The sequence below is a fragment of the Bison bison genome, unplaced genomic scaffold (assembly GCF_000754665.1).
Source record: "Bison bison bison isolate TAMUID 2011002044 unplaced genomic scaffold, Bison_UMD1.0 scf7180017858770, whole genome shotgun sequence".
NCBI lineage: Eukaryota > Metazoa > Chordata > Mammalia > Artiodactyla > Bovidae > Bison > Bison bison.
In genome coordinates this window covers 1866856-1894385 of record NW_011489342.1, presented here as the reverse complement: position 1 = coordinate 1894385, position 27530 = coordinate 1866856, and the positions used below count along the sequence as shown (strand labels likewise).

The 27530-nt window shown below is 49.8% G+C and overlaps 1 protein-coding gene across 1 annotated transcript in view; it reads left to right on the top strand.

The window, feature by feature from the left end:
* The window catches only part of FAM188B (family with sequence similarity 188, member B), a 91807-nt gene that overhangs the window by 20636 nt on the left and 43641 nt on the right, over nucleotides 1–27530 (top strand). The window contains exons 4-7 of the mRNA XM_010829398.1: nucleotides 7528–7586; nucleotides 13701–13807; nucleotides 16822–16938; nucleotides 18105–18193. Of these exons, the coding sequence (XP_010827700.1) occupies nucleotides 7528–7586; nucleotides 13701–13807; nucleotides 16822–16938; nucleotides 18105–18193 (372 nt within the window). The remainder of the gene's footprint in view (nucleotides 1–7527; nucleotides 7587–13700; nucleotides 13808–16821; nucleotides 16939–18104; nucleotides 18194–27530) is intronic.

Below are 27530 nucleotides of genomic sequence, written 5' to 3'. Positions count from 1 at the left end.
CAAATCAATTTTTAAAATTAGCACCATGGTATTTCATACAATACATGTGGAGAGAAGGAGAACAACTAAGCACAGGGAAACGGGGAAATAATATATCACTTGCATGCCAACCATGTAAAAGCTAATGTAGCTAAACACTATTGGATAAAAATCAAAATAGGATAAAAAACATTATGAGTGATAAACCTACTTGTTACAGAATAACAAAAGGAGGAATTCGACATGAAAATTTAGCCCAACATGAACCTCTGTGAAATGGTTAATAATTGTCCTGCCTCAAACATTTGTGGTGAGAACTCAAGTTAATACATCAAGTGCTGAGAATAGTATCTGGCGAAGTAATTGCTATGTGTTAGCTGCAGTCCATGGGGTCACTAAGAGTCAGACATGACTGAATGACTTCACTTTCACTTTTCACTTTCATGCATTGGGGAAGGAAATGGCAGCCCACTCCAGTGTTCTTGCCTGGAGAATCCCAGGGACGGGGGAGCCTGGTGGGCTTCCATCTATGGGGTCGCACAGAGTCAGACACGACTGAAGCGACTTAGCAGCAGCAGCAGCAGCAGCTGAGATGACTTAAAAGTTTTCAGTTTAATTAGTATCTCCACTCCCTCAAAAAAATGCAAGGATTTTAGAAAGCTTTAATTTGGATCATTTCCCCCTCCCAGGTTCCCTGTTTCTTACTGTCTAGTATTATCCCTTTGTTTTCAAAAACTTTCTCTAGATTAGTTGTTGTTGCCAGCTCTCATTTAGGTTTATCCAAATGTTCACAGATTTCTGTTCTGCCATTGCTTGCATCCTGCTCTTTCCCTCTGGGTTCAATTTTCTTCTTCTGCAGTTAGTCTCTTAGTGGTTCATTCAGTGAAGGTCTGTGATGGTTCACATTTTTAGTCTTTGTCTGAAAATGTTTTCATTTTGTCCTTACCTTTAATATTTTTAATACTAAAGATGTTTTTTTGTTAAAGTAACTGCTGTGTCTAGATAATCTACCTTTCTCTAAGGTTTTTCTCATTGTCTTTAGTGTTCTGGTCGTTTCAAGATGACGTGTCTAGGTGTGCATTTTCTTACACGTGTACTGTTTGAAATTTATTATGTTTCTCTGAGGATTCATGTCTGGTATATTCTTAGCAATTACCTTTTTAATAATTTCCCCTCTCATATTCTCTTTATCCTTTCTTTCTGGAACTCCTTTTATTTTTTTTAGCTAATTTGTTTTTTGGCTGCACCACGCGGCAAGTGGGATCTTAGGTCCCCAACCAGGGACTGAACTTGTGCCCCTGCAGTGGAGGTACAGAGTCTTAACCACTGTACCACCAGGGAAGTCCTTGGATCTCCTTTTAGATGTATATTAGGCTGAAATTTTTTCCCTGCATGTCTCTTATTTGTTCTTTCATATATTTGATCTCTGAGCTGCATTCTGAATAAATGTCATCTCATTGTTCCTAGTGAATTTATTATCTCTTCACTGTATTTGATCTCCTTTATTAAGTTTTCCAACAGTTTTCCCCCCAACTTTAAAAATGTTCTAACCCATAAAAAAGTTGAAAGAATAGTACATGCAACCTACCTTCTGTAATTCTAAGATTTTTTTGGATTTGTTTTCTCTCTCCTCTACTTCCGTCGTCCACAAATACTTTTTATGGTTGATTTGAAACTAAAATTCAGATATTAAGGCTCAGTTTGCACCTCCTAAGGACAAGAATATAACCATAGCACCAGTATCACAACCAAGAAATTTCAGTAACATCCACTAATGTAAAGCCCATGATCAAATTTCTCTCAAATGGCTTCAAAATGTTCTTTGGGCTTTAGTTTTTCAATCCAGGATCCATTTAAGGTTCACTTGTATTTGGTTCCACTGTATAATCATAAGGGATTTGATTTAGGTCATACCTGAATGGTCTAGTGGTTTTCCCTACTTTCTTCAATTTAAGTCTGAATTTGGCAATAAGGAGTTCATGGTCTGAGCCACAGTCAGCTCCTGGTCTTGTTTTTGCTGACTGTATAGAGCTTCTCCATCTTTGGCTGCAAAGAATATAATCAATCTTATTTCGGTGTTGACCATCTGGTGATGTCCAAGTCTTCTCTTGTGTTGTTGGAAGAGGGTGTTTGTTATGACCAGTGCATTTTCTTGGCAAAACTCTATTAGTCTTTGCCCTGCTTCATTCCGTATTGAGGCCTGGCGTGCTGCAATTCATGGGGTCACAAAGAGTCGGACACGACTGAGCGACTGATCTGATCTGATCTGTATTTGGTTACCATGTCTCTCTGATGTCTTTCAGTCTCAAATAATTTCGCTCTCGTCTCATAGAATGACCACATTCTAGACATGTCTGTTTCATTATTGGGTTTACGTTAGACAGTTTTGGTTAAGGACAATACTTACGTGATGCTGTGTACCTCCCATTGCTTCGTGTCAGGAGCACGTGATGTAAGTATTTTTGGTGATGCGGTGCTAAGTTGTGTCAGCCCTCTAGGGTTTCTGCCAATCTCTCTGTTACCATAAAGGCAATCTTCCCCTTTGGAATTAATAAGGACTCTGTAACTTTTAGACCATGTGAATATTCTGTGCCTCAAAAACCTCTTAACCTGTGGTTTGAATATCCATTGATATTAGAAATGTAAAAAATGGCGATTTCCTAATTTTTGTCATTTTATCATTCATTTACTAGGTGGCATGTTTCATAGAGAAGAGCCTTCTGTTACCTGCCCCTGCCCCTCCTTCCTCCTCTATTAGCAGACTCATGGATTTAAAACAAAATATGTGTTTATATGGTATTATCCATCACCATCATTGTATGCCCCAAGTTTTCTCATTTTTCATGACCATGTTTGCTTGTCAGAGCAGCGCATCCTTTTCTCATAGTGTCTGTTTCTTTTTGTACAATTTCCATTCCTTTGTAAAATGTTCCCCTATTCTCTCTAATTACAGCCTCTTTTAGATTGCTGTTCTGTTATCTCAAGTCCTTGAGAGTCCTACTTGTTGTGTCCGTTGACTTTCACTTATGGTGGATCATCTCATATATTTAACAGGGTTTTTGTTTGTTTGTTTGTTTTAAGCATATTTTTAGTTGGGACTTAAAAAAAAAAATCTCTCTCTGTCCTGGGGAAGCTAGATTGTAGAGCTCTTACTTGCTTTGTAGAAATGTCTCTCCAGATAATTTTACATTGCTTCAGTGAGGTGTGCTGAGAAATTTTATGTAAACTTCTTATATCCTGGATTCTTGTGCAACATGTTGTTGTGTTAGTCGCTTGTCCAACTCTTTGCAATCCCATGTTCTATCCATGGAATTCTCTAGGCAAGAACACTGGAGTGGGTTGCCATTGCCTTCACCAGGGGATCTTCCTGACCCAGGGATTGAACCAAGGTCTCCTGCATTGCAGGCAGATTCTTTACCATCTGAGCTACCAGGGAAGCAACATGAGTGGGATCAATTCACACTGGGTTCAGGGTTTTCATCAAATAGACTATATAGTAAGTGATCAATGTCTTTCCTCTCATGGGACAGCTTTCCTTTGTAATCATAACTAGTTTAGTCAAGTATCCAGTACTAAACACAGGGGAAAGAATAGCTCCTCGTCTGTTTTTATGCCAAGAGCTGGTGAACTATTCTGAGTGTTCGGTGCAAAAGCAGTTGAACATCTTAAAGAATAGCACAAGCCGGGCATATCAGTCCTCTCAGAGCCCGCCCACCTGGTCATGTTCCACAGCCGTGCTCAGGCTTTCTCCAAGGTATAGCTGAGGCATCTGATGCCCGCAGAGGTGGGTGTCTTGCCTAGAGGCACTCAGAGTTGGGGGATCAAGGGCAAAAACTCTGGTCTCTGAGTGGCTCTTTCTACCCACCCAAGACCCAGTTATCCAGGGACTGAGTCCTGGCTCTGTGTAACCCTGAATACCTGCAGGGCCCTAGCCTTTGCCCCTCCTAGGGGTGGGGTGTAGAGCCCACAGAGGGTCTTGGCTGGAAAACGGAGGCCTTGGTCCCAGCAGGCAAGTGGGTGTTTCCAGCCTGGCTCCCCTAGATTTATTAGATGCACACTTTGACACATGACTCTAGGTTATCTGTACAATCGCATTTTGAAAAAGTGTTTTGAATCCTTGATTTATCTTTTTGTCGTTGTTGCTCATAATAGTTTTCACTCAAAGGCAAGAACATGCTTTTAAACTGACCTTTTCAACTGTGTGTAATGCTTGGGCCACAAAGGGACACATGAAAGGAACAATAGCACATTCCCTAAGTGTGAGCATGACTGAAGTCTCCTCTGGTGAAGAGATTTATGGGAAGCGGCGCACAGCATCTGAGCCGGACTCTCGTGGCTGATGAATAGCCTCAGGGTGGAAGTCTCATGACCAGGAAGAGGCCCAGCTGTACCCTGCACAGCGGGAACATCATCCCTGCCCTCTCCCCGCGGCTCCTGCCAGTCTGCGTGCTCCTGCGGCTTCGCCCTGGGGAGCCAAGGGGACCACTTGGGAGGTGTAGGTTTTGTCTTCTGGTCCACAGGCAGCCATGGAGAGTTCTGGGCAGGGAAAGGAAGCATCAAATACAAGAAAGAGCAGAACAGCATTTGGAGCCAGCGGCCTGGGTTTGAGCCCTGGTCTGGCACCTCTAAGTTGAGTGACCTATGTGAGCCGCCTAGCTTGTGTGAGGGTCATTCTGGTATTTGGCACCCATTTTTGGGGCAGCGACTAGGTGCTGCTCAAAAATGGACACAGGACACAGGACACAGAGGCCATCGAGAGAATCCTGTAGTCCAGTGCTCCTCCTTGGTGTTTCTCTCTCTGTACGTATTAGTTTCCCATGGCTGCTCCAGCAAATCACCCAGTAATTTAGTGGCTTAAAGCAACATGAATTTATTGTCTTGCTGTTCTGGAAGACTGAAGTCTGAAATCAGTTCCACTGTGCTAAAGCCAAGGTGTTGGCAGGGCTAGCTGTTTAACAGCTAGAATCTGTTTCCTTGCCTTTTTCCGCTCCTCATGGCCACCCTCATTTCTTGGCTTGTGGCCCCTTCCTCTATCTTGAAAGTGCATCATTTCAACCTCTGTTTCCATTATCATCCTACCTGTTCTCTGCTGTGTCCGATCTCTTTTTCCCTCCCTCTTATAAGGACACTTGTGAGTAGGTTGGCCCCATCTGGATAATCCAGGATGCTTTCTTCCATTTCAAGATCTTTAATCTCCTTGGCAAGTTTTTTTTGCCATATCAGTTACCATTTTCTGTTTCCAGGGATTAGGATGTGAACATCTTTGGGGGCATTATTATATCATTATTCAGCCTACCATGCCATGTCATATTGTAATTTGCGTCTATTTATTGTACACAGCTGGGTCTCAATGGGGCAGGGAGACAGACCTACTGGATAACTGCCACACGCTGGCTAGATGACTGAGTGAAGAAACGAATAAACGCACGCTTTGGAGTTGAGAAGAAGGTAGCATTCCAACTGGGCTGAAAAGGACGAGTGTGAGTTTGCCAAAATATATTTGAATGGGAATGAACAGCTTGTGAAAAGGTATAGAGACGTGGGCTGAGAAGTTAGCATGGAGGACATGCAGGTGGAGCGGGAGGGTGCAGAGGGAGGTGGTGCTGGGGTGGTAGGTGGCCAGGTCACGGGCAGCCCCGCGCACACACTAATGGGCTTGGGTTTTGTTTTATGAGGAAACAGTATATGTCGTGTTTGCTGCCATTATCTTTGGCATTGTCAACCATGAATTGGAACTTAGCGTGGGTGCTTGGCATCTAATTCTACAAGGATTAAATCGTGTGCTGCTGCAGCTGCTGACTTATAACACCTCCCCTAAAGGAGTTCAGGAGAAAGGGTGAGGCACTCTGTGCTCTGAGAAACTGGCAGGACAGGTCTTTAGATAGTTAGATATTCTCAGGGTGGAGTTTCTGAACCCAATTCTTGTCAGACTTTCTTTATAGAAAGATGCCTTTGACACTTGTGAAGAGGTAGGGCCAGCACCAAGTAGGGCATCACCCTGGGGTCAGGAAACCAGTTAGAGGGCTGTGAGAATGATCTGGGTGACAGACGAAGAGGCAGAGAGCAGAGATCGGTACCAGAGAGATGTTGGCAGTGGGATGTGCCAGAGGCATCTTTACTCCTGATATTTCCAGCTCAAAATGGTTCAAGGTGGCTCTTACAGGCCATCTAGCACCTGCACCCAAGTCCTTGCTTTTCAGACTGGGACACAGGCGCAGCAAGGAGAGGGCCCTTTGCCTTAGTATCCAGATGAAATAGTGACAGAGGGGATAGAAGAAATGGGACTTTGGTCCTTGTCTTCCCTTGCAGCGTGGGTGGTGGGGGAGAGGTGGGGTCGGCGGAGGTGTCTGAGAAAGCACAGTTCTTCATTGCTGGGGACTGTCGGGGGGCACAGCCTCTCTTTTAACCACCCACCCCCACCTCCTTCTGCTGCCCCTCCATGCCTTAGATCTTCTTTCCAAGTTAACTTGTTCTTTCACCATTCCCAAGAAGGCTTGCAGAACCCTGGTAGCATAGGAATTTTGTGGTTTCGAATTGAGGAAAGTGGGCTTGGCGGAGTGGAGGAGGACACGGAAGGCTTAGGGCTGCCTGGGAGGAAGGGGGAGGCGCTCTGTATTCCAGCACCAGAGACAGGAACCCTGGGGTCCGAAGCGATACATGCGGGGGAATTCAGTACTGTGCGTCCTCCGTGGTCTTCCACTCACGCCCCTTCATACGTCTTCAGGAGGAAGCCAATTCAATAGAACCTACTGTGGCAAGATTACAATTGTTACTTCAATCATATCTTATCCTGCAAGGATGTTGGAGGAAAATACATTTCAATGCTACGTTCAAAAGAGCTGTCATTTTTAACATAGTAAATGGAGTTTTCAAGAGGGTGATGTAATGTTGTTATTTTTTAATACATTTAAAAAAAATGATGTTACTTTAGTTCAGATGAAGCATGCTGAAGGAAAAGAAAATCTAAAGAGAGCTGAAATACAGGTGGGCTGTTTAAAGAAAGCTCTGTGTGCACATCCGTAAATCTACTAGTCAGAATCACAGAAGGTATTCTGTCTGGTGCATTCTAGAGATTTCTGAGAAACGGCTGCTGATAGCTTCACAAGAAAGCTGGGAGAAAGGAAACCAACAAAAAAATGAGATAAGAAAATCTGTGCAGTGATCGCAGGAACCTGATTCGTGTGTGTGCGTGTGTGCCTGTGCACGTGCAAGCGTTTCCCAGCAGTGCTACAGTGGCATCAGCAAAAGAGCCTGCGTTCAGTTCTTGGCAAGTGTCAAACTACAGGGTCTCTAATCCTGCGCTGGCTGGGGTGTGCTTGTGTGTGTACACAACGGAAAAGCGCCCCAGAAGTGATCTGATCCCATCTGACATGGAGGGAGGGAGAGTGCTGGTACACGGCACACACAGAGCGGCAGGGCCGGGTCTGGAGAGGAGCTCCCTCCTGGAGGCCCAGCCAGTGCTCCTCCCATTCTTCTCTGTTGTTTGCATTTCTCTGGTATTCTCCTATGGTACATTGACATTTCCCTTTATTTTTTTTTTTCCTCTAGGAAAAATCAGTTGTCAGTGTCCAACAAGCTCGAGGGTGATCTGGATGTGCTGCAGCTTGGTAGGTACCCTGGGGCCTCTGTGCTTGCCCCACAGGGTCCAGCGGTCTTCATTTGGTCTGTCTGGGAGGTAGTGGGTGGTGGGGCTTTCTGCTGGCTGGGACAGGGCTCCTTTTCTCCCACCTGGCCTTGGGAAGGAGGGTCTGGCCCAGAGAGTAGAGCAGGTTTCTCTCTTTTTTGGTTGATGTCCAAATCCATCTTCCACTGCCTGTCTCACCTGGAGAAATATAGAAATCTACACTTCTAGATCTACACTGGGGGAGAGGGGGCAGAGTAGCATTTTCTGCATTTAGGGGTTCTTTTAGGGTTTCTCAGAACCTATAGAAGTCTCTAGAAGACAGTGCTTATCAAAATATTAGTATGTCTCTGCTTGAAGAAGCCCATCCTTTAAAAGTTTTTACCCACATATCCTTGGGGCTTCCCTGGTGGCTCAGATGGTAAAGAATCTTCCTGCAATGCAGGAGACCTGGGTTCAATCCCTGGGTTTGGGAGATCCCCTGGAGAAGGGAAAGGCTACCCACTCCAATATTCTGGCCTGGAGAATTCCATGGGCAGAGGAGCCCGGGGAGCCATAGTCCATTGGGTTGCAAAGAGTTGTACACGACTTTGTGACTAACACACACCACCTCAGTTCAGTTCAGTTGCTCAGTCATGTCCGACTCTTTGCGACCCAATGAATTGCAGCATGCCAGGCCTCCCTGTCCATCACCAACTCCCGGAGTTCACTCAAACCCACATCCATCGAGTTGGTGATGCCATCCAGCCATCTCATCCTCCGTCGTCCCCTCTTCCTCCTGCCCCCAGTCCCTCGCAGCATCGGAGTCTTTTCCAATGAGTCAGCTCTTCGCATGAGGTGGCCAAAGTACTGGAGTTTCAGCTTTAGCATCAGTCCTTCCAAAGAACACCCAGGACTGATCTCCTTTAGAATGGACTGGTTGGATCTCTTTGCAGTCCAAGGGACTCTCAAGAGTCTTCTCCAACACCACAGTTCAAAAGCATCAGTTCTTCGGCACTCAGCCTTCTTAACAGTCCAACTCTCACATCCATACATGACCTCAGGAAAAACCATAGCCTTGACTAGACGGACCTTTGTTGGAAAAGTAATGTCTCTGCTTTTCAATATGCTATCTAGGTTGGTCATAACTTTCCTTCCAAGGAGTAAGTGTCTTTTAATTGCATGGCTGCAGTCACCATCTGCAGTGATTTTGGAGCCCCAAAAAATAAAGTCTGACACTGTTTCCACTGTTTCCCCATCTATTTCCCATGAAGTGATGGGACCAGATGCCATGATCTTAGGTTTCTGAATGTTGAGCTTTAAGCCAACTTTTCCACTCTCCTCTTTCGCTTTCATCAAGAGCCTTTTTAGTTCCTCTTCTCTTTCTGCCATAAGGGTGGTGTCATCTGCATATCTGAGGTTATTGATATTTCTCCTGGCAATCTTGATTCCAGCTTGTGCTTCCTCCAGCCCAGCGTTTCTCATGATGTACTCTGCATATAAGTTAAATAAGCAGGGTGACAATATACAGCCTTGATGTACTCCTTTTCCTATTTGGAACCAGTCTGTTTTTCCATGTCCAGTTCTAACTGTTGCTTCCTGACCTGCATACCGGTTTCTCAAGAGGCAGGTCAGGTGGTCTGGTATTCCCATCTCTTTCAGAATTTTCCACAGTGTATAGTGATCCAGACAGTCAAAGGCTTTGACATAGTCAATAACGCAGAAATAAATGTTTTTCTGGAACTCTCTTGCTTTTTCGATGATCCAGCGGATGTTGGTAATTTGATCTCTGGTTCCTCTGCCTTTTCTAAAACCAGCTTGAACATCTGGAAGTTCACGGTTCACCACCTCACTGAGGTGTAAAACACGAATCGTGAGGTGCGTCAGCTCATGCCCTTCCACCTGCGTGTGCATCTGTGTACCTCCTCTGTAGGATCTAGCCAGGAACTTGTCCATCCACTCTTTCTCTTTGAAGCCACCTTTTTCCCTCTTTCTGGAATTCTGTATCCCTCCAAGACTAATATGTTTGCAGGCCTTGGCAAAAGCCAGGAATAGAATAAAGGATGACAACCAAGGACCAGACATGAAAGGACGAGGCTTGAGTGCCATTGACCTTTGCTGTTCTCCTGGAAGCTGGCAATGTATTGATACCTTTTGGACCATTTTGGCATGCAAGAGCTGGGAGCTACTCACATCCTTTTCCTCTCCTTTTAAGCACTGCCTTTTACATGAAGGAAGAAAGCAGCTTGCCCTTTAGAAGTGACTGGCGTGAGACAGGCTGTCTGACGGTTTGCTTTGATGAAGTTGAAAGGCAGGGACTGGGCTCCGAGTGATGGAAGCAGGGGTTTGTTTATTCTACTTTGTTTTCTTCAGAGGTGACCGTTCCTCACAGGGATGGCCGGTGGGATCGCTGGCCCACCCAGGAAGGGGCAGATTTCACTGGGCACACGGCTCTGCAGAGTGAAGCATGGAGCCAGAAAACGCTGGCATCTGAAACCTTTCTGTAAAGCGTTCTAAGGTTTTCTAATGAAAGCCACTCCTGTCTGGATGTAAAGTGAAGCGGTTCCCGGCCCTCAGAACCCAGAGGGCTTCTGCTGGGAGGAAGGCTTTTAGCAATTCTCTCAGAACCCAGCTCTTTGAAGTGTGTGTACTTTTCCAGAGGGAGGCCAGCCTCTCTTTGCTGGTGGCTCAGCTAACGATTTAGAGAAGGACACTGAGATAAAAGATCAGAGGTCCAGAGTCCTCTCATGGAACCCAGTTACCCTGAGAGAGTGGAGGAGAAGTTTGGGGTGGGAGAATCAGAAACAAGGAATGCAGTTTGTTTAGAGGGATAGCATTCCCTTCCTCACCCCAGTTCATCTTTCTTGGGTTCACTTCTGCCCACTTTGGTTAGCTCTTACATGCCCCGGCACAAACAGGACTGTTGAACGTGGACGGAGGTGATGAAAAGTGGTCTTGCTTTCCTGGAGGGTGGGGTTGGGTAGGATGAAGGAAGAGAGGTGTTTTCTGAAAACCACACCAAAGTAAATGACCTTCAGCTCTTCACTGCTTCAGGAGGCGATTTAGCCAAGTCTGTGGTGGGTTCCACAGTGGAGTATCATTTAGACTGAGCTTTGAAGGATGGACAAGATCTTATCAAGTAGAGATGTGAAACAAATGATGTTTGAGGCCGTCTCTGGATGTGGGTGGAGGATGAGTTTTAGGGGTAAGAGCCTGGATTTTGGGAGACTGGTGGGGGGGCTCTTGGAATAGTCTAGAAAAGAGGTGACTGGGCCCCTATCCTATCTGGGGAAATCCTCTGGGTATTTCAAGACCCTGCTCAAATATTTACCATTTATGTGAAGCTTTTCTGACCCTGTAGGCAGGATTACTTGCCTCTTCCTCTCTGCTCTTAGAACCTTTGCCCTAATCTCCATTTTAGCACTGACCTCATGTTGTATGTTTAGGGCTCTGTCTCCATCTTTAGTTAGTGAGCTCCTTGAAGGCAAGGATGATGTTTTCATCATCTCTGGACCTCTTCTGTCCCACATACCCAGTCGCACATCACGGGTCTTCAGTAAAGTGCTTGATGAGCAAATAGAAAAATAATGACACATTGCTATAAAAGTGGAGAGGGAAAATGTGGGAGGTGGGCAGCGTTATGAGGCATTCTGGGGGCAGGATAACCTGGAGGGTAGAGCAGCATGCTGTGTGGGAGAGGGTTGAGGTTTTGGCCTGGGTCCCTGGTGGAGGGCTGGGGAGATGGATTCTATAATCAAAATAGAAGCCTGGAGGGGTTCAGTGCTGAGATTCCTGAGTCTGGGGCATTGGGGCACTTCCAGCAGAAGATATCTTATAGTCAATGGGAACTACTGAGTGGGGACCTGGAAAAAGAGATAGACAGGCCTCTATTAAGTATTTCCAAGGTTATGTATATGTTTTCTTCCTCCAAAGGGTAAGTTAAATGGTATAGGATATAAAATCCCTGGCTTTTTTTCAACCAGACATTTACACTGGGCCTTAAAAATAGCAACTGAAAACCATCAACATTTGCAGCTGGGTTTGTCTGCTTGGCCAACATGTCACGCCAGAGTGCTTTGTTTTCCCCTGCGTGGCGATCCCGCCACATCTGCGCCTGCCTGACTGTCCTGAACCAGTTCTCTGTGCAGGCGCCAACCGCCTCCTGGCAGAGGCCGAGAGAGGCTGCCTTCTCCTGGGGGCTCCACCCAGTCAGCTTCCCATGGGTCCCAGCCTCCATCCTTAGACTTAGTTCATGGGCTTGAGCAGAGCACGTTTCAGCCCCGGTTCCCTTCGGGACATCCCAGATTAAACAGCAGCCTCCAAATAGGCTTAAATCCTGCCCTCTCTGGGCCTCCCAGAAGCAGTCTGGGCTGAGGCATTGCTGAGGCTTGGTGGAATCACTCAGTTCCTCTCCCGCTCTGTTTCTGGGCCTCAGATGCCTAGGGTTGAATTAATCACACATCTCCATACCTTAATGAACATTCTCAGTTTTGATCTTTGCAAAGCTTCCCATTGTCCGCCCTCTTACTTTTCCTTCCTGATTTCATTTGAGCCCCACCCCACACTCCCATGACCCTCCTCACTATCAATCACTCCACCCTCTTGTATTTAGTGATTTCTTTTCGCTTGTGTGTGTTCTTGCAAAAATGTTTAGCGTTGCGTGCATGTGTTTATACTGGATGTAAATTGTGTTATAAATTGCATTTTTTTTCTTACTTTTTCTATCCAGTGGCATGCTTTCAAGACCTGTGTATGTTACTGTGTGAACATCTGGTCTTTATTTCAGGTGTTTTTGTAAGACCATGGTCACAGGGTGGCTTTTCTCTAAGACCCTCACTAAAAAAGTTTCTCATTTAAATTCCAGACTTACTGGAAACTTTTGTTTTAGCCTAAAGGTAGAATCTGTCTCCTTTTCAGTGGACTGAGCCTCTAGGAGTGGGCCTCATGCTGTGCCTGGTCCTCCTCCAGGGAAGAAAAGGAGGCTGTAGAGTAAGATGTAAGGCACGTGTCCTGGGGATGTTGACCTTTGAACAGTATCTCAGAAGATGCGCGGCAGGGACCGTGACATTTCTATGGTCCTACGCACACAGGCTTATGGCAGATAATGTTGAGGTCTATACAGTGTGGTGTGCTTTTTAAGTAATCATTTAGTCTTGGGAAAAGGGTGGGAGGAAGTCTCCAGAGGCTCTCTGGAGACCAGCCTGCTGAGCTCTGCCAGCATCACTGCCTTGGGCTGTTTTCATGTGGGTCCCGCATCTGAGGGTTCTGGTAAGTGGTGCCACAGCAGGCGTAATGGCGAGAGGGAGCCTCGCCTGCCAGGAAAGGCACAGGCTGGTGCTGCCAGCACTCACTCTGGGACCTTCTCTGGGCCTCCATCACTCCAGCTGTGAGGTTGTATTTGGAATGTGACTTGGTGTCCCTTTTGGCTGGAGATCCATGGAGGTCTGATTGGCAGGATGGCAGAGCTGTTGGGAGCTGGCCTGGGTTTATATTCTATCTCTGTAACTTTCCACCTGGGTGACTTTAGGTCAGTGACGTAACTTGTCTCAATCTCAGTTTCCTTATCTGTAAATGGGTGTGATGATAATTACTCTCTTGAGGAGAGAGTGGTGCTTAGATGATAAACATAGGTAGTGAAAACCACAATAGTGATAATCTATTATAACTGTCATTATTCTCTCAGGAAGGGCAGCACTTTCTTTCCTACTTTTGCCCTTTTCATGTTTATCCTCCGGGGGACAGATCTGTGGGTCATGTCCGCCTTTTGGAGGAATCACATCTGGGCCAGGCTTTTCCGGGACTGAGTCAACAGCTTAGGCCTAGGCCTTTGTTTCTGAATGTCCACAAGCAGAGCCTTCTAGTGGACTGAGAGCCATGTCCCAGCTGCCAGTATCCTTGGACCAGCATGGGGTGACAAGGAGCAAGGGCTCTTGGTCTGCCTTCTCCTTTCTGATGGGGGCTTGGGAGCCCCAGAGGGTCCACAGGTGGGTGGATGGTAGAGGACCCCTCCTCTCATCCCAACCCTCTCAGCACTCATCAGTGTCCTGGGTGTTAAATGGCCTCCTAATCTGTTCTCTGTGCATCATAACGAAGAGCTCACATGGCCATGGTTTTCTTTCAGAGGATGTGGAAGATGAATTGGTAAGGGAAGAAATCATCCTGTCTCCAGTCTCATCAGTGCTCAAGCTGCAAGTAGTATCCAAGCCCATCGACCTCTCGGTGGCGAAGGTAGGTGTCAACTGCAAAGTGTGAGGTGATGTGTTTCTTGATTTGAACTGGTGTGAATTGGTGTGGTGTGACTTGAAGGCGTCTTGATTTGAGTTGGTGGGAGGAGATGATCTTCCTCTCTCTGCCTTCATTCATCTCGTTATAATCTCCCAGTCATTGTTGAAATGGAAATTTGCATGTGATGTGGAAATAAACATGAGCGGAGAGTCAGGGAAATGGGGACCTAGTGCTGGCAGCTCCCACTCCCTCTCCGAGAGTAAAGGTGAGGATACAACATCTCTTCACTGAAACATTCCAGGATCCAGCTTTTCTTTTGGCCCAGAGCTGCTTCACCATGTCTGCACCCGCTAACTCCAGAGTTGAGCTGGGAACAGAATAATCATCCTCATTGGCACGACTCTGCTCCTGCACTGGTCCCCTGAGCGTTGCTCAGGCTGGGCAGCGGTGAGGGGAGGACAGGGGAGTGTGGCTAATGTCTCAGTGCCATCTAGGGTCATGCTAGTGGGCTCCTGGAGTCGATTCCAGGAGCTGGTCCCTGGCCTTAGCAGCCTCCTCTGCGGGGATGTCCTGAGGCTCACAGGACTTGGGAAGCCGGTCCCTGGTCTTAGCAGCCTCCTCTGCGGGGATGTCCTGAGAGTCACAGGACTTGGGGAGTTGGTTCCTGGCCTTAGCAGCCCCCTCTGCAGGGATGTCCTGAAAGTCACAGGACTCTGGGTTTCTGGCCTTAGAAGCCTCCTCTGCGGGGATGTCCTGAGGCTCACAGGACTTGGGGAGCCAGTCCCTGGCCTTAGCAGCCCCCTCTGCAGGGATGTCCTGAGAGTCACAGGACTCTGGGAGCAGGTTTCTGGCCTTAGCAGCCTCCTCTGCGGGGATGTCCTGGCCTCCTCTCCATCTCCACTGCCAGAAGGCCTCACCCTTCCCTGTGGCCAGCAGTTCCTGCAAGATGGAATGAGGCTCCTGCTGTCCTCCACTGGCTTTTCAGCCAGGATTCAGGAAGAGAAAATAAAACTCCTGGGGACACAGCTGACCCTCTTCTCTTCCTACTTAGCAAGTATTTGCTGAGCACACAGGTGAAAAGTCAAAGGTTTTTCTAGAGGTTTTGTCCCTCTTCATCCCTCCCCTCTCTTTCCCTTCCTTCTTTTGAGACCACAGGGAGGGGGTCAGGCAAGGGGTCTTAAGTACTCCCACGCCTGGGAGTAAGTGCTCTGGCTGTGCTTAGCCACAGACATAGCCACAGGCTATGATTCTTTGTAGTGGGTACTATCATTTTGGGAGGGGCCCTCAGAGGCCCCTAAAGATCACCCAGTAGTAGCATCTCAAAAAACAGCGGAAAGAACTGAGACCCCCACAGAGAAAGGACAACCCAGGACACACGGCACCCACAGCAAGTGGAACCCAGGTTTCCAGGCTCGTAGCCCTGTGACCTGGCAACTGTACTATGCCTAGATGAGAGCTGTCATCCTGTGGATGAGAGAACAGACATAGGCTTCAGCCAGAAAACTCAAGTTCCTATAGTTTCTAGGCTCCCGGGAAACTCAGTCCAAATACATGGATGACTGTAGTTGGTGCAAGAAGGGGACCCAAGCCCTGATTTAGCCACCCCTCTCTCCCATGTGGTGTCAGCCCACATTTGATGACATGGGGGAAAGTGCTCGGTCACAGAGTTTTCCCCTGTACTTAACGAAAACAAGGGCTTCCCAAGTGGCACAGCTGGTAAAGGATCTGCCTGCCAATGCAGAAGTTGTAAGAGACGTGGGTTTGATCCCTGGGTTAGGAAGATCCCTTGGAGAAGGAAATGGCAACCCACTCCAGTACTCTTGCCTGGGAAGTCCCATGGACAGAGGAACCTGGCAGGCTACGGTGTGTGGGGTCGATAAAAGTTGGACACCGTTGAGCATGCATGCACGAGAAGAAAGAACTGACCTTAGAGGGGAAAATGAGTCTGTAGGAAAGATATGACCTGGAAAGGGGCTCTGAGCATGTAGTGACAGAATCCACACGTTGGCCCCTCAGATCCTCTGGAGTGTAAAATCACGACAGAGAGAGGAGAGGCAGCCAGCATAGGGAGGGACGTCTGGGGAGAGGCTCCGCTTTGCCGTCCGAGGGCTGGTCAGTGGGGAAGTGTTGGCGCTTTCTGGGGCTCTGGAGGGTGGGGCTTGGTTTGATGGAGAGCAATGTCAGCCAGAAGTCTGAAGAAGATAGAGCTGCGAAAAAATGGAGGGGCTGCCTTGAGAGATAGTGGGAACCCCTTCACTTGGTGGTTGGGGTGTTCAAGTTTTGGGGGGCACCGGCACCACTCTCTGGCGATGTTGAGATTCTTACATATAGGAAGGGGTTGTACCGGTGTTGGGTTGGCAAACTTTTTCCATAGAGGGCTAGATCCTGTATTTTTGGCTCTCGATCGCAACCACACAACTCTGCCATTGTAATCTAAAAGTAAACACAGATAATATGTAAACACACGGGTATTGCTGTGTTTCAGTAAAACACTATTTACAAAGGAAGTAGAGGGTTGGATTTGGCCTGTGGGTCATAGTTTGCTAGAGGTTCTCAAACTTGGCTGTGCACTGGACTCATTTACAACTAAGGATCACAGCCTCTGACGCCCAGGTTGCACTTCAGTTGGTCCAGCATGGGGTCTGAGCATCAGGATTGTTCGGAGATCTGTAGGTAGTTATAATGTGCAGTCAAAAATCCCCAAGGTCCCATGTAAGACTAAAATTTTGTGTATCGAGGAACGTCTGAGGAACCTAAAAGGATTTTGGTTTGGATCAGCACAGGCTGGTTGGGTTTACAGATGTTCCAGAGGTAAGACCCTCAGGGTCAATTTTCTCTTTCCTCAAATATGATAAAAATGGGTTTGTAAAACAAAAAGGGAGTAGATGACCCTGCTGGAAAACAGACTACCCTGCTAGATAGAATTCAAGACCAGCTCCTGTGGGAACGCAAACACCCAGCCGTGTGTTGTTGTTTGCTTTTAAAACAACCAATAAAATTCTTTCTTCTTTTGACAGGACATAAAGACCATTCTGTTTGGTTCCAGCTTTTGCTGTTTCAGCGATGAGTGGAAACTTCAGAGTTTTTCCTTTAATGACTCAGTATCCTTAAAATATGGCATTGTGCAGAACAAGGCAGGTTGTTTTTAAGGGCCCCCCCGGGACCCTTCTCTGGGCCCAGCAGGGACATTGTCACCCAGGACAGAAACTCCACTGTGGCGGCAAAGCAGGCCCGGGGAACATGACCCCTAATATAAGTGATGCGTGATGTGGGAATCCTCACTGCGAGGGAATGGGGTAGGGGCCCCTGTGTCTACTTGGGGTTACCAGAGAGGGTCCTTTAGCTGAGTACCTCGAGTGGTGATTTTACTGGAGAGCTGGAGAAAGGATGCTGGAAACAGGTGGCAGCTTGAACAAAGGGAGGCTTGTGAATACCTAGGAACTGCAGAAGGGGGCAGAAGTATCTGGTGTGAGAACCAGGAGAAGTGAGGAGGAGAGGACACAGGCAGGGAAACGGAAGTAGCTTGTGGCAGGATCTGAATGTGGCTTAAATACATTTCCCAAAAGGTGTATCTTCAGGGCCAGAAGATACTATAAAATCCAGCATCTCATCCAGATTCCATTTCTCAAGCCCCAAGAGCCTCCCCCTGCCCCACACTGCCCCAAGGAAGTGCTTCTGTCCCTACCTTGGGCAAGTTGGCACATTTTCTCGCACCCTGAGTTCAAGAGCACCTGTGGGCCCTGCTCTGACAGTCCTTGTACTTGTTGATGGCTGCAGGGCTGAGCTCCTCAAGGAGCCCCCTCTCTCTGAGGCACACCTACTGGGTGCCGAGGCAGGCTACGGGCCAGGGACAATGTTGCTCACACAAGTGGAGGTGGCCCAAGGGGATCGCGTTTAGCTGAGGTGGTCAGGGAAGCCTTCCTGGAGGAGGAGGGCTTTAGGATGGGTAGATAATTGACACCCTCAGCCTGTGGACATGGAAACGTGTCTCTGGATGACTGGACATCTGTGACGATGGCCTCTGGTGGGTTGTGAAGAGTTGCTTTCCTCCCATCACACACCTCACATTCACACATCACACATACATTCCTCTAGCAATGGGTGCCAGGGTCTTTGCCATCTTCTCCCTGTGACTGAGAGTCGGCACTTCACGGAAGTAGACACCATGACAGAGACCCCTGTTTGAGGGGCCTGGGCTCCCCGTGTTCTATAACCTGTGGGCAGAGGTTGGTTCTGGAGGAACAGAAGGCTGAGCCCTGGGTCAGTTCTCACAGGCACTCAAGCGTGTCCTTCCTTGCAGGGTGGTCCCTGTGGGGTCCTGGCGGCTGTCCAGGGCTGTGTCCTGCAGAAACTCCTGTTTGAAGGAGATAGCAGTGCTGACTGTGCTCGGTAAGTCAGTGCTCATTCCGGCAATATCTTCTTTTCCCAAGGCTTCTCCTCACTGTCCAGAACAAATAAGCAAGGAAACGTGTGTTTGTTCCCTGATATTTCCCGTCTTCTGGAAAGGGAAATGGAGGCTGGCTAGCAGGGCCAGCATGGGCCTGTTTAAATGACCTGCATGTGTTTGTGTCTTGTGAGCGGGCAGGCTATTTAGGTCCTGTTCCACATGAGAATCAGCAGCTGGAACAGCAGTGAAACTCAGGCCACCCTCACTGCACCCCCCCGTCACCCCCCAGCACCCCCCACCCCCCGCCAACCCAGGAATGGAGCAGCAGCTGCCTGAATCCTGTCCACACCCAGGTCACTGACCCCTGCGCTGAGCCCAGGCCTCCCCTCCCTCCCCTTGTTAGCCCATCTCTGCCAGCAGCCATCTCCCCACACATGGTCCAACCAGCCCCACAGGACATGGCTTCCACCCTCGGCCATTCATTCTCCACCTCACACGCTGAGTTTCTGCACACAGCTCATTCTCACGCTCACTCTCTCAACAGATGTTTCTGGAACATTCTGTGCAGGCACAAGTGATATAGAGAGGAATAGATGCATTCTCTGTTTTCCAGGGTGCTCTGTGAGGTTGAGGGACAGAGAGAAAACCTTGATCCTACCCTGTGGTCGGTGCTCAGTTAGAAGGATTATTGAGGGGCTGGCCAGGGGCAGACCAGCTTGGCCAATTTGAAGAGGCAGCTCTCTTAACCTATAACTGCATTCCCAATTGTTTTGAGTAACCCTCAGAGTTACAGAACTTCTGGCACTTGTTCTTTTTTTTTTTTCCAGTTGAAATCTAGCATATATACTGGAGAAGGAAGTGGCAACCCATTCCAGTATTCTTGCCTGGGAAATCCCATGGTCAGAGAAGCCTGGCAGGCTATCGTCCATAGGGTCACAAGAATTGGACATGACTTAACAACTAAACCACCACCACAACATACATACAGAAGAGTACACAACTCAAGAAAGTGCACAACTCCTGTATGTTCTGTTTAATAAATTATTGCAAAATCACACACCCATGAACACATCCCCAGATGACGAAAGAAAATATTCCCAGCATCGTGGACTCATCCTACCCAGTAGACACTTCCATTCTCTTCTCCAAAGTTGTAATTAACCAGATTTGAAAATCACAGTTTAGTTCTGCCAGTTCCTGAACGCTAATTAAAGGGACTCGCTCTTGACCTAGGCATTTTGGTAGCTTTTTTTTTTTCAAAGACAACAAGGCCCATACCCCTCATTTATTCATGTTCGGTTTACTGGGAAAGATACTAGTTCTCCAGGTACCCTGTCAAGCTTGGTACAAATGAAACATGTTTTGCCAGCCTAAAGGATGTGGCCTTAGACAGGGTCCAAGTGAAGGTATCTTTTCATGCTTGGAATTTTATAATTTGTCCAATAAGATGATTTGTCTAATTACTTTACGAAGTAATAATCAAGGTGTTTGATTTCAAGCTGAAAGATGCCATCCAGAGGCATAGCGTGTCTGTCAGCAGAAGCCCAGTGACATAGCATTTCCACAGCAAGGTCGGACTTTGTCCTGTTCTTCTCCCCTCTGCCTGCTCTGGGGTCCAGTCCAGTGAAGTGCTACCCATGCTGTGGTCGGGAGAGGCCCATGTAGTGCGTGATGGTCCCGGATGATCCCGACTGGCTGGGTGGGACTGGCTGAGTGAGGGGCCTCTGGCTGCCCGCTCTCAAAGGGTACAGGGACCTTCTCCGAGCACATATGCACCCCTTGTCCCCTTTCCCTCCTTGCACAGGAGAGAAACACACAGAGAGGACTTAGTAGGCATTTGGAGGGGGTGCGGGGCCAGCATGGTAACTGTGGACTTGCCCTCATGGGACCTACACCTGAATACAAGAGCCAAGACGAGTGGGAGGTCGCGGGACAGGCCAGGTGCTCAGGGCCCACCTGGGCGTGAAGAGGGTTGGGGGGTGGTGCTTGCTGGAGACGCATGGCACTTTAGTCTTACTGAGATCTGGATTGTGAGCAGGACTCCCAATGGGCTTCACACACGTCCTTGCATGAACTTGTTCCTCGCTTGGTTTCTCCTTTCCCAGCAAATCCCTCAGACTCCTCCCCGGCTCCTCACTGTGCAGAAGTTGTGACTCAGGGCGGCCTTCCCCGAGCTCCCCAGATGCTGCCTGCAGGCCCCCTACCACGAGATGCCCTTTTTATCCAAGTCATCACCTGCCCATCGCCTGCACCCTGGAACTCAAGACCCCTGAGAACAGGAGTCTTCTTGGACTTCCTGATCCATAGCTCGTTCCTGGCATCCAGCCCCAGACCTAGTCCACAGAAGAGGCCCTCAGAATTTTTACTGAATGAAGGCATGGACAAATGCATTAATTATCCAGGCTGATTGGGAGGGGAGGGGATGGTATTCCAGTAAAGAGAACAGCATGTGCAGAGGCCCCAGGGCAGGGAGAGGAGCTGAGAGTTGCCTGGGGTGACCAGGGCAGAGTTGCAGAGGGGCAGGGTGAGGCCCCGGGCTGGTGGGTGGGTAAAGGCCGGGCTGCCAGAGGGCCCTCAGGGCCCAGCAGCCTGCTCAGGTCAAACCTTGGCTTTGGCCATTGTGGGAGATGTTTTATAATTCATTTCAGCCCCATCCCCTTCAGAGCTGCTTTTGAACTTGGACTTTGGGCTTCTCAGGGGAAGTTGTGGATCATTTCCCAGCAGTTAGGAAGTTGGTTCCCCGAAGGGCTGTGTGTGCGCCTGGCAGACTTGGTTTCTCGTCTCCCACATTACAGCCCCACTGAGGGGCTGTGACAGCCTCTGGATCCCCAGGCATGTCCTTGGGGAGGAGTTCTGCTTTCCTTCCACACCCGAGAGGGAAGCCAGGGTTTGGGAGGCAGAAAGCCATTCCGGCTAGAGGCCCAAGACAGGCTCTGGGTGGAAAGAAACACGTACCAGCTGAGAGAGGAGTTGGGGCCAGCCTTGACTGAAGGCCCTTCAGGGCCAGCTGGTGGTGCATAGCGGGAGGAGGTCGGAAGGAGCTGCTGGCTGCTGGGGTTTATGTATGGGGTGTGCCTAGTGGGAGGGAACCCCGCTCTGGGGGATGGAGGCCTGGCCAGGCTGAAGGAGGCCTGTGCAGATTGGCCAGGAGAGCTCGGCCGGCTGGCCAGACAGGGTCCCCTCCCCCAGGAGGCATGGAGGGATTCACGCTACAGAAGAGTGATTCACCTTTTTTTGGAGCCCCACAACTGAGGTGCTCCTGGTAAGCCCCTTCCCTGTTGCCTGGGGCCCTGTACTGAGAGCTGCTCTCCCCGCAGGCCTAGCAGAGTGGCCTCCCTTCCTGCTCGCCTTGATGGCCAAATAGACCCAAGAGTGGGTGTTCTTCATGACCAGCCTAGAGGGAGGGACAGAGACCTTGGCCTAGTGACCCAGGCTCCCTTGTCTAACCAGAGCCGCTGCAAGTGCCTGAAGGGACTCAGGAAAATGTGGCTCTATGGGGCACCAGCTCGGGGAGGTCCCAGTGGTGACAGGTTGTGGGCAAGGGACACCAGCTGCCTCTACATCTTCCTCCCGTGTCTCCTCCTCCTACTGCCATGCAGTGGGCCTGACTTTGCTGAGGCATGAACCTGCCTTGGGGCTGGAAGGCGATTGAGGATCAGAGGAGAGTCCTCCTGGGTTCAGGCTAGGACTTAGGTCAGGCAAAGGCCAGGGGAGTGCAGGGCTGGGGGCTGAGGCTGGCAGCAGAGGGATGGAAGGGTGAAAGTCAGGGTTTGCTTGCAGAAGTGAGGCCTTCCAGATCAGAGGCCATAGAAAGTTGTCTGTGCCAAGTGGGTGTCGGTGCACCCTGTCAGTGCCTGTGCTGAGGCTGGGGCAGTGCTCACCTCTGGGCACTGAAACAGGTTAGCCTGTTTCAGGATGGGGGCTGCTAAAGAGAGTACTAGACTGGCCAGAGACCTGGATCACAGCCCGTGGGCCAGCAAGGTTTCACTTTCTCCATTTGGGAATCTCTGTCCTGCCCAAGTCTGACTTAGTAAGGAAATGCAACCTAGTCCTTCATAAATGAAGGGCTGTGCAAGTGGGTGGGACCTGGGAATCACCTACTAAGGTATATACAGGGAAACTGAGGCTCAGAGACAGAAAGATGCTGGCCCAGGTTCACACCTGGCCTCCAAGGTAGAGCCAAGCTTGGGACGTGACACCCTGTGTCACACCATGCTGTGCCCCGCAGGAGACGCAGAGTACCAGGACAGCCAGAGAGGCCAGGAAGGGGCTGGCGCCAGGAGGCCAAGTGTCATAGGCTTAAAACACCCTAGGGCTGGGCCCCAGACAGACTCAGTGATGAAGGTATGGCTCTGTAGGTGCTGTAGTTCACAAAGGGCTTCTGGGCAGAACCTCCCCTTTTTTCCTAATTTGGAAAAAAAAATGCAGAAGAGTCCAATGAACTCCTAGGGATCTGCTGCCTCATGTGAGGAAAGCGTGACATTAGACGTCCTGCAGGAACCTCTCGCAGCCCCAGCCCCTCTGGCTGCATGGATTCATTTGTATGATCTCGACATTGATTGGGTTATTGATGTTGCTGCATGAGCTGTGTGCACTGAGCTGGGTTTGAAACTTCAGTCCTCCCTTTTGACTCTGAAATCCGAGATTTCAGAAATGATCCGGCTTAAAAAAAAAAAAAAAAGCAGGCAAGCTCCTCTGTTCCCTCTAGGAACACCGCAGAGGCCCTCATGTCACACAGGGACAGGGACAGCATCCGCAGCTGCCACACTGGGCCCTTGGGGGTCTCTTGGACCGAGGTTGGTGGGCCTTCCTGCACTGGGTCTGCAGGTCTGGTGGGGATGCCCCCCTGCTCGCTGCCTCCCCAGCAAATGATGGGGAAACGGTTCTGTGAAAGCCGCACAAGGATGTGACTGCACCCTCCAGGGAAATCATGCTGAAGTAAAGGCTTCTTGGCAGCAGTCATGTTTTTTCTGCGGGACTGTCTGCCTTCATTAAGACTCATTCCATCAGGCCGGCAGCCGGCCTCTGCTCAATCGGGGAGGATGGAGCCGGACGGCAGGACTTGGTGTTTTTCCACTCCAGGAGGGGCCGTGCCGGCCGGCTCAGCTCGTGGGAAGCAATGGTGAGCCTCGTTCCCCTGAAGGCCTGGGACATACCATGCATGGGCTAGGGAGCTGTCCTTCTGCCTCCACTTCCCTTCTCAACTGGGGAAGTTGAGGCCCAGAGAAGGAGGGGCGCTTGTCCAAGGCCCCTCCAGACAGTCAGTGGAGCCAGGCTCAGATTCCAGTGGAGCCAGGCTCAGATTCCAGATCCAGTGGTCCCCAGGCCTGCGCTGGCAGCATGTAACCCTGAAAGGGGGAAGAAAGACCTGCAGTTGCTTGCCAGCTTTCCTCTGATTCTTCTGTAGGCTCAGACTGGCGGGCATGTCAGAGTGGACAAGCGAGCCTGCTTTGAGTTAATGAGGGTGGGAGAACCATCTTTTTAATCTGATAGACCTGGATAATTAAGCCAAACTGAGGACGTATTCCTCCCTGACCCCCATTGCCATCCCTAGACAAATCCTGCACTTCTCCTGCGAGGAATTAGACTCTTTTAAAGAAACTTCCCTGGTGGCTTAGCAGTAAGGAATCTGCCTGCAATGCAAGAAACCCTGGGTTCAATCCCTGGGTTGGGAAGATCCCCTGGAGGAGGGCACGGCAACCCACTCTAGTACTCTTGCCTAGAAAATCCCATGGACAGAGAAGCCTGGTGGGCTACAGTCCATAGGGTCGCACAAGAGTCGGACAGGACTGAGTGACTGAGCAGCAGCAAAGAAACTTCTTTTGGTTTAGGAGCCCGGCCAGGTGCTGGGTTCGTGGTCGGGGTTGGAAGAAGGCAGTTCAGCCCCAGCCTTGCCAACAAGGTGAAGGCAGAGACTGAGTTCCCCCGGGGAAGGCGGAGGCCCAGTGATTCACCACAGCACTTCCCCACTTCTTCTGGTCATCTGCACCCACCACAGCCCTGGACACCCTGCGGCTGGTTACATGGCACAGGGCAAGGCTGGGAGGATGCTCGGGACATCTGGTCCGGTGTCTGCATTTCTGGGTGGGGAGGTGAAGGCCAGCGACGGCAGGGGGCTTCCCCAAGTGAGCCAGGAATGGAACGCAGTCCCCACCACTGCACTTGCCCCCATGCTGCCATCTTTTGGAAAGCTTGTCTCAAAAGAAAGAGCCAGAGGAGGCCCAGGGAAGGATGGAGAGGCTAAATGGAAGCCAATGGAAAGAACCAAGACTTTGTGCAGAAACATGGACATTCAGGGGGTCTGTAACTAAAGCCTGTGAGGCCAGGAAGATAGGCCCCTCCCAGGAGCCAGGTCTCTTGATGGCAATGCAGGCACAGGAGAGACAGGCTCAGAGGCAGAGGGATGCTGTGCCTGATGCCGGGGGCTCCAAACGGCGGATTCCACCTCCCATCCTCTCCTGCTTCCCTCACTGTTGTTTCACTTTGTCCAGTTTTTACTAACTGTGTGACCTTCAGTTCAGTTCAGTTCAGTCACTGAGTCGTGTCCGACTCTTTGCGACCCCATGAATTGCAGCACGCCAGGCCTTCCTGTCCATCACCAACCCCCGGAGTTCACCCAAACTCATGTCCATTGAGTCCGTGATGCCATCCAGCCATCTCATCCTCTGTCGTCCCCTTCTCCTCCTGCCCCCAATCCCTCCAAGCATCAGAGTCTTTTCCAATGAGTCAGCTCTTCGCATGAGGTGGCCAAAGTACTGGAGTTTCAGCTTTAGCATCATTCCTTCCAAAGAACACCCAGGACTGATCTCCTTTAGAATGGACTGGTTGGATCTCCTTGCAGTCCAAGGGACTCTCAAGAGGCTTCTCCAACACCACAGTTCAAAAGCATCAATTTTTCGGCGCTCAGCTTTCTTCACAGTCCAACCCTCACATCCATACATGATTACTGGAAAAACCGTGGCCTTGACTAGACCGACCTTTGTAGGCAATGTAATGTCTCTGCTTTTCAATATGCTATCTAGGTTGGTCATAACTTTTCTTCCAAGGAGTAACCTTAGGTAAATCATTTAGGCTCTGTGCCTCAGTTTCCCCATTGTAAAAGGGGACAATAATAGTATCTCCTGCATAGGGTGGCTTTGATGATTCATGCAGTAATACGTGTGAAGTGCTCCTAACAGCTTCTAACATGATGAGTACTTATAATATATGCTGGTTTTTAAAGTCTTATTTGTGGCCACCTGAGAAGCTCTCAATGAAGGGTTCCTGCTTCAGCGTTAGTGTGAGTGAATGTTTGGAAGCTGACCCAGTAGCTCCGTTTGGGGGTTTCCAGCATAGACGCTCTGGGCAGAGTATACAATCTGGGCATAACTTTGCAGCGCTCTTGCTCATGTTGCAGGATTTAGGTGTGTGTGTGGTGTGTGTGCGGGATGGCCGGGGGTCCCCTGGTCACACCTGTGCTGCAGGAGGAACCTGCAGTGAGTGTGTTCAGTGAGGGTTGGGGGGAGGGCAAGGCAGAGCAGCAGTGCGGGCCAGCTCGGCTGAGGAGCAGGGGCAGGAAGGGGTGAGCGTGGGTGCTCAGGAGCTGGGACTGCTGGGACTGACTGTCACCTGGATGGGGGCAGGGCCAGAAACAGGAGCTGTGGGGATGATGGAGGCCACATCCATGGGCTCTGACTCCAAAGAGATGAACGTCCAGCCCTTTCCCCTTTGTCTGACAAGCCCGGTGTTCCCGTCCCTCCGCGGTCCTTGGCGGCCGCTCCTGAGTCCCAGAGCGATGTTTCCTCACCTTTGTTTCCATAGTTGACAGTGGCCCGCAGCCAGTGCTTCCCAAGTGTCGGGTGCTGATGGCGGGGTAACTGTTTCCAGAGGAGCAGGCAGGCTTCCTGAGGCTGCAGACACCCCAGGCACTCTGAGTCTCATTTCCCAAGTGGTTGAGCGCTCGCTTGTCTTGTTGAAAGATTGCCTGGTGTCGGTGGCTTGTCGTCACTTTCACACCAGATGTCGGGGGCTCTCCGTCCTGTCAACTCTTTGGCCACAGCCAAATGTCAAGTGGGGACACTTCCATAAAGACAACAATCAAAAGGTACCATTTAACGAAGCATCCTCCACACTCCAGGCACTGGCCGTGGACCTGACGCACATCATCTCATGTAAATCGCCCAACACGATGCAGGAGGTACGACTGCCACGGCCAGTTTAGGAAGTGGGACATGGAGGAACCCTATGTCACGTTGCCTCCCACTTTAAAGACACGGCACCACAACAGCCTAGGTGCAGACGGCCGGCTCCATGTGCCAGGTTCTAGGTTGTGAACATGTGCTGCCCCCCATGGTGACCTGCGTCCTGGTCTCCAGGTTCTCCTTTCCTACCCTGGGGAGGAAGTACAAACAGCAGTTTCCTCCCAACAGCTCAGCCTGGAGCTTAGGGTACTTGGTAACTGAACACATGGGAACTCCCTTCGTACTCCTGGGAGCCCCGGCATCAAGCCCCTTTTGTTCCTTCAGTAGCGGAACGCTCAGACACTCAGCCTGCCTCTGTAGGAATTTAGCCCAGGATCCAGGGCTGGGCAAGAAGCACAGTTCTGTGGAGCCCTGGAGACAGAAAGAGCGTCTGTATTTGACTGCTGCTCCTTCTCCCTTATTGACTTCATGCACTAGGGGCCTCTTGTGTGTGTGTAAGTGACTTCAGTCACGTACAACTCTTTACGACGCTATAGACGGTAGCCCACCAGGCTTCTATGTCTATGGGATTCTCCAGGCAAGAATACTGGAGTGGGTTGCCATTTCCTTCTCCAAGGGATCTTCCCAACCCAGGGATCGAACCCACATCTCTCATGTCTCCTGCATTGGCAGGCGGGTTCTTTACCACCAGCACCACCAGAGATCTCTCTGCCATTGTTGACACCACTGAGTACCTGTCCTTCTTAAACCCTTTTGGTCCTAAGATAGTACTGGCCCCCTCCGAGATCTGCCCTTCCTGCCTCCCTCTCTGCCTCCCTCATATACTGGAGTTCCATCAGGCTCCAGCCTTGGCCCCGCCTCTGCCTGGTTCATCCTCTCTCTGGGAAATCATAGCCACTCAGAGTGCCCAGGACACCTCACAGGCTGGTGGTCCATAAACCTCTACTCAGCCCAAGCTGCTCTCCTGGGCTTTAGAGCGACAGCTTCACCTGGATGGGGGGGTGGGCATGGGGGTCCCTCGGGGGGAGGTCCCGCATGCATCTCCTGTCGCCCCACTCCCCGCCCTGTGCCCACATTTCAGCTCCACCATACACTCACCCCAAACCCTGCAGTCATCATGAATCCTCCGTTTCCCACATCTCCACACCCCGTGTCTAAG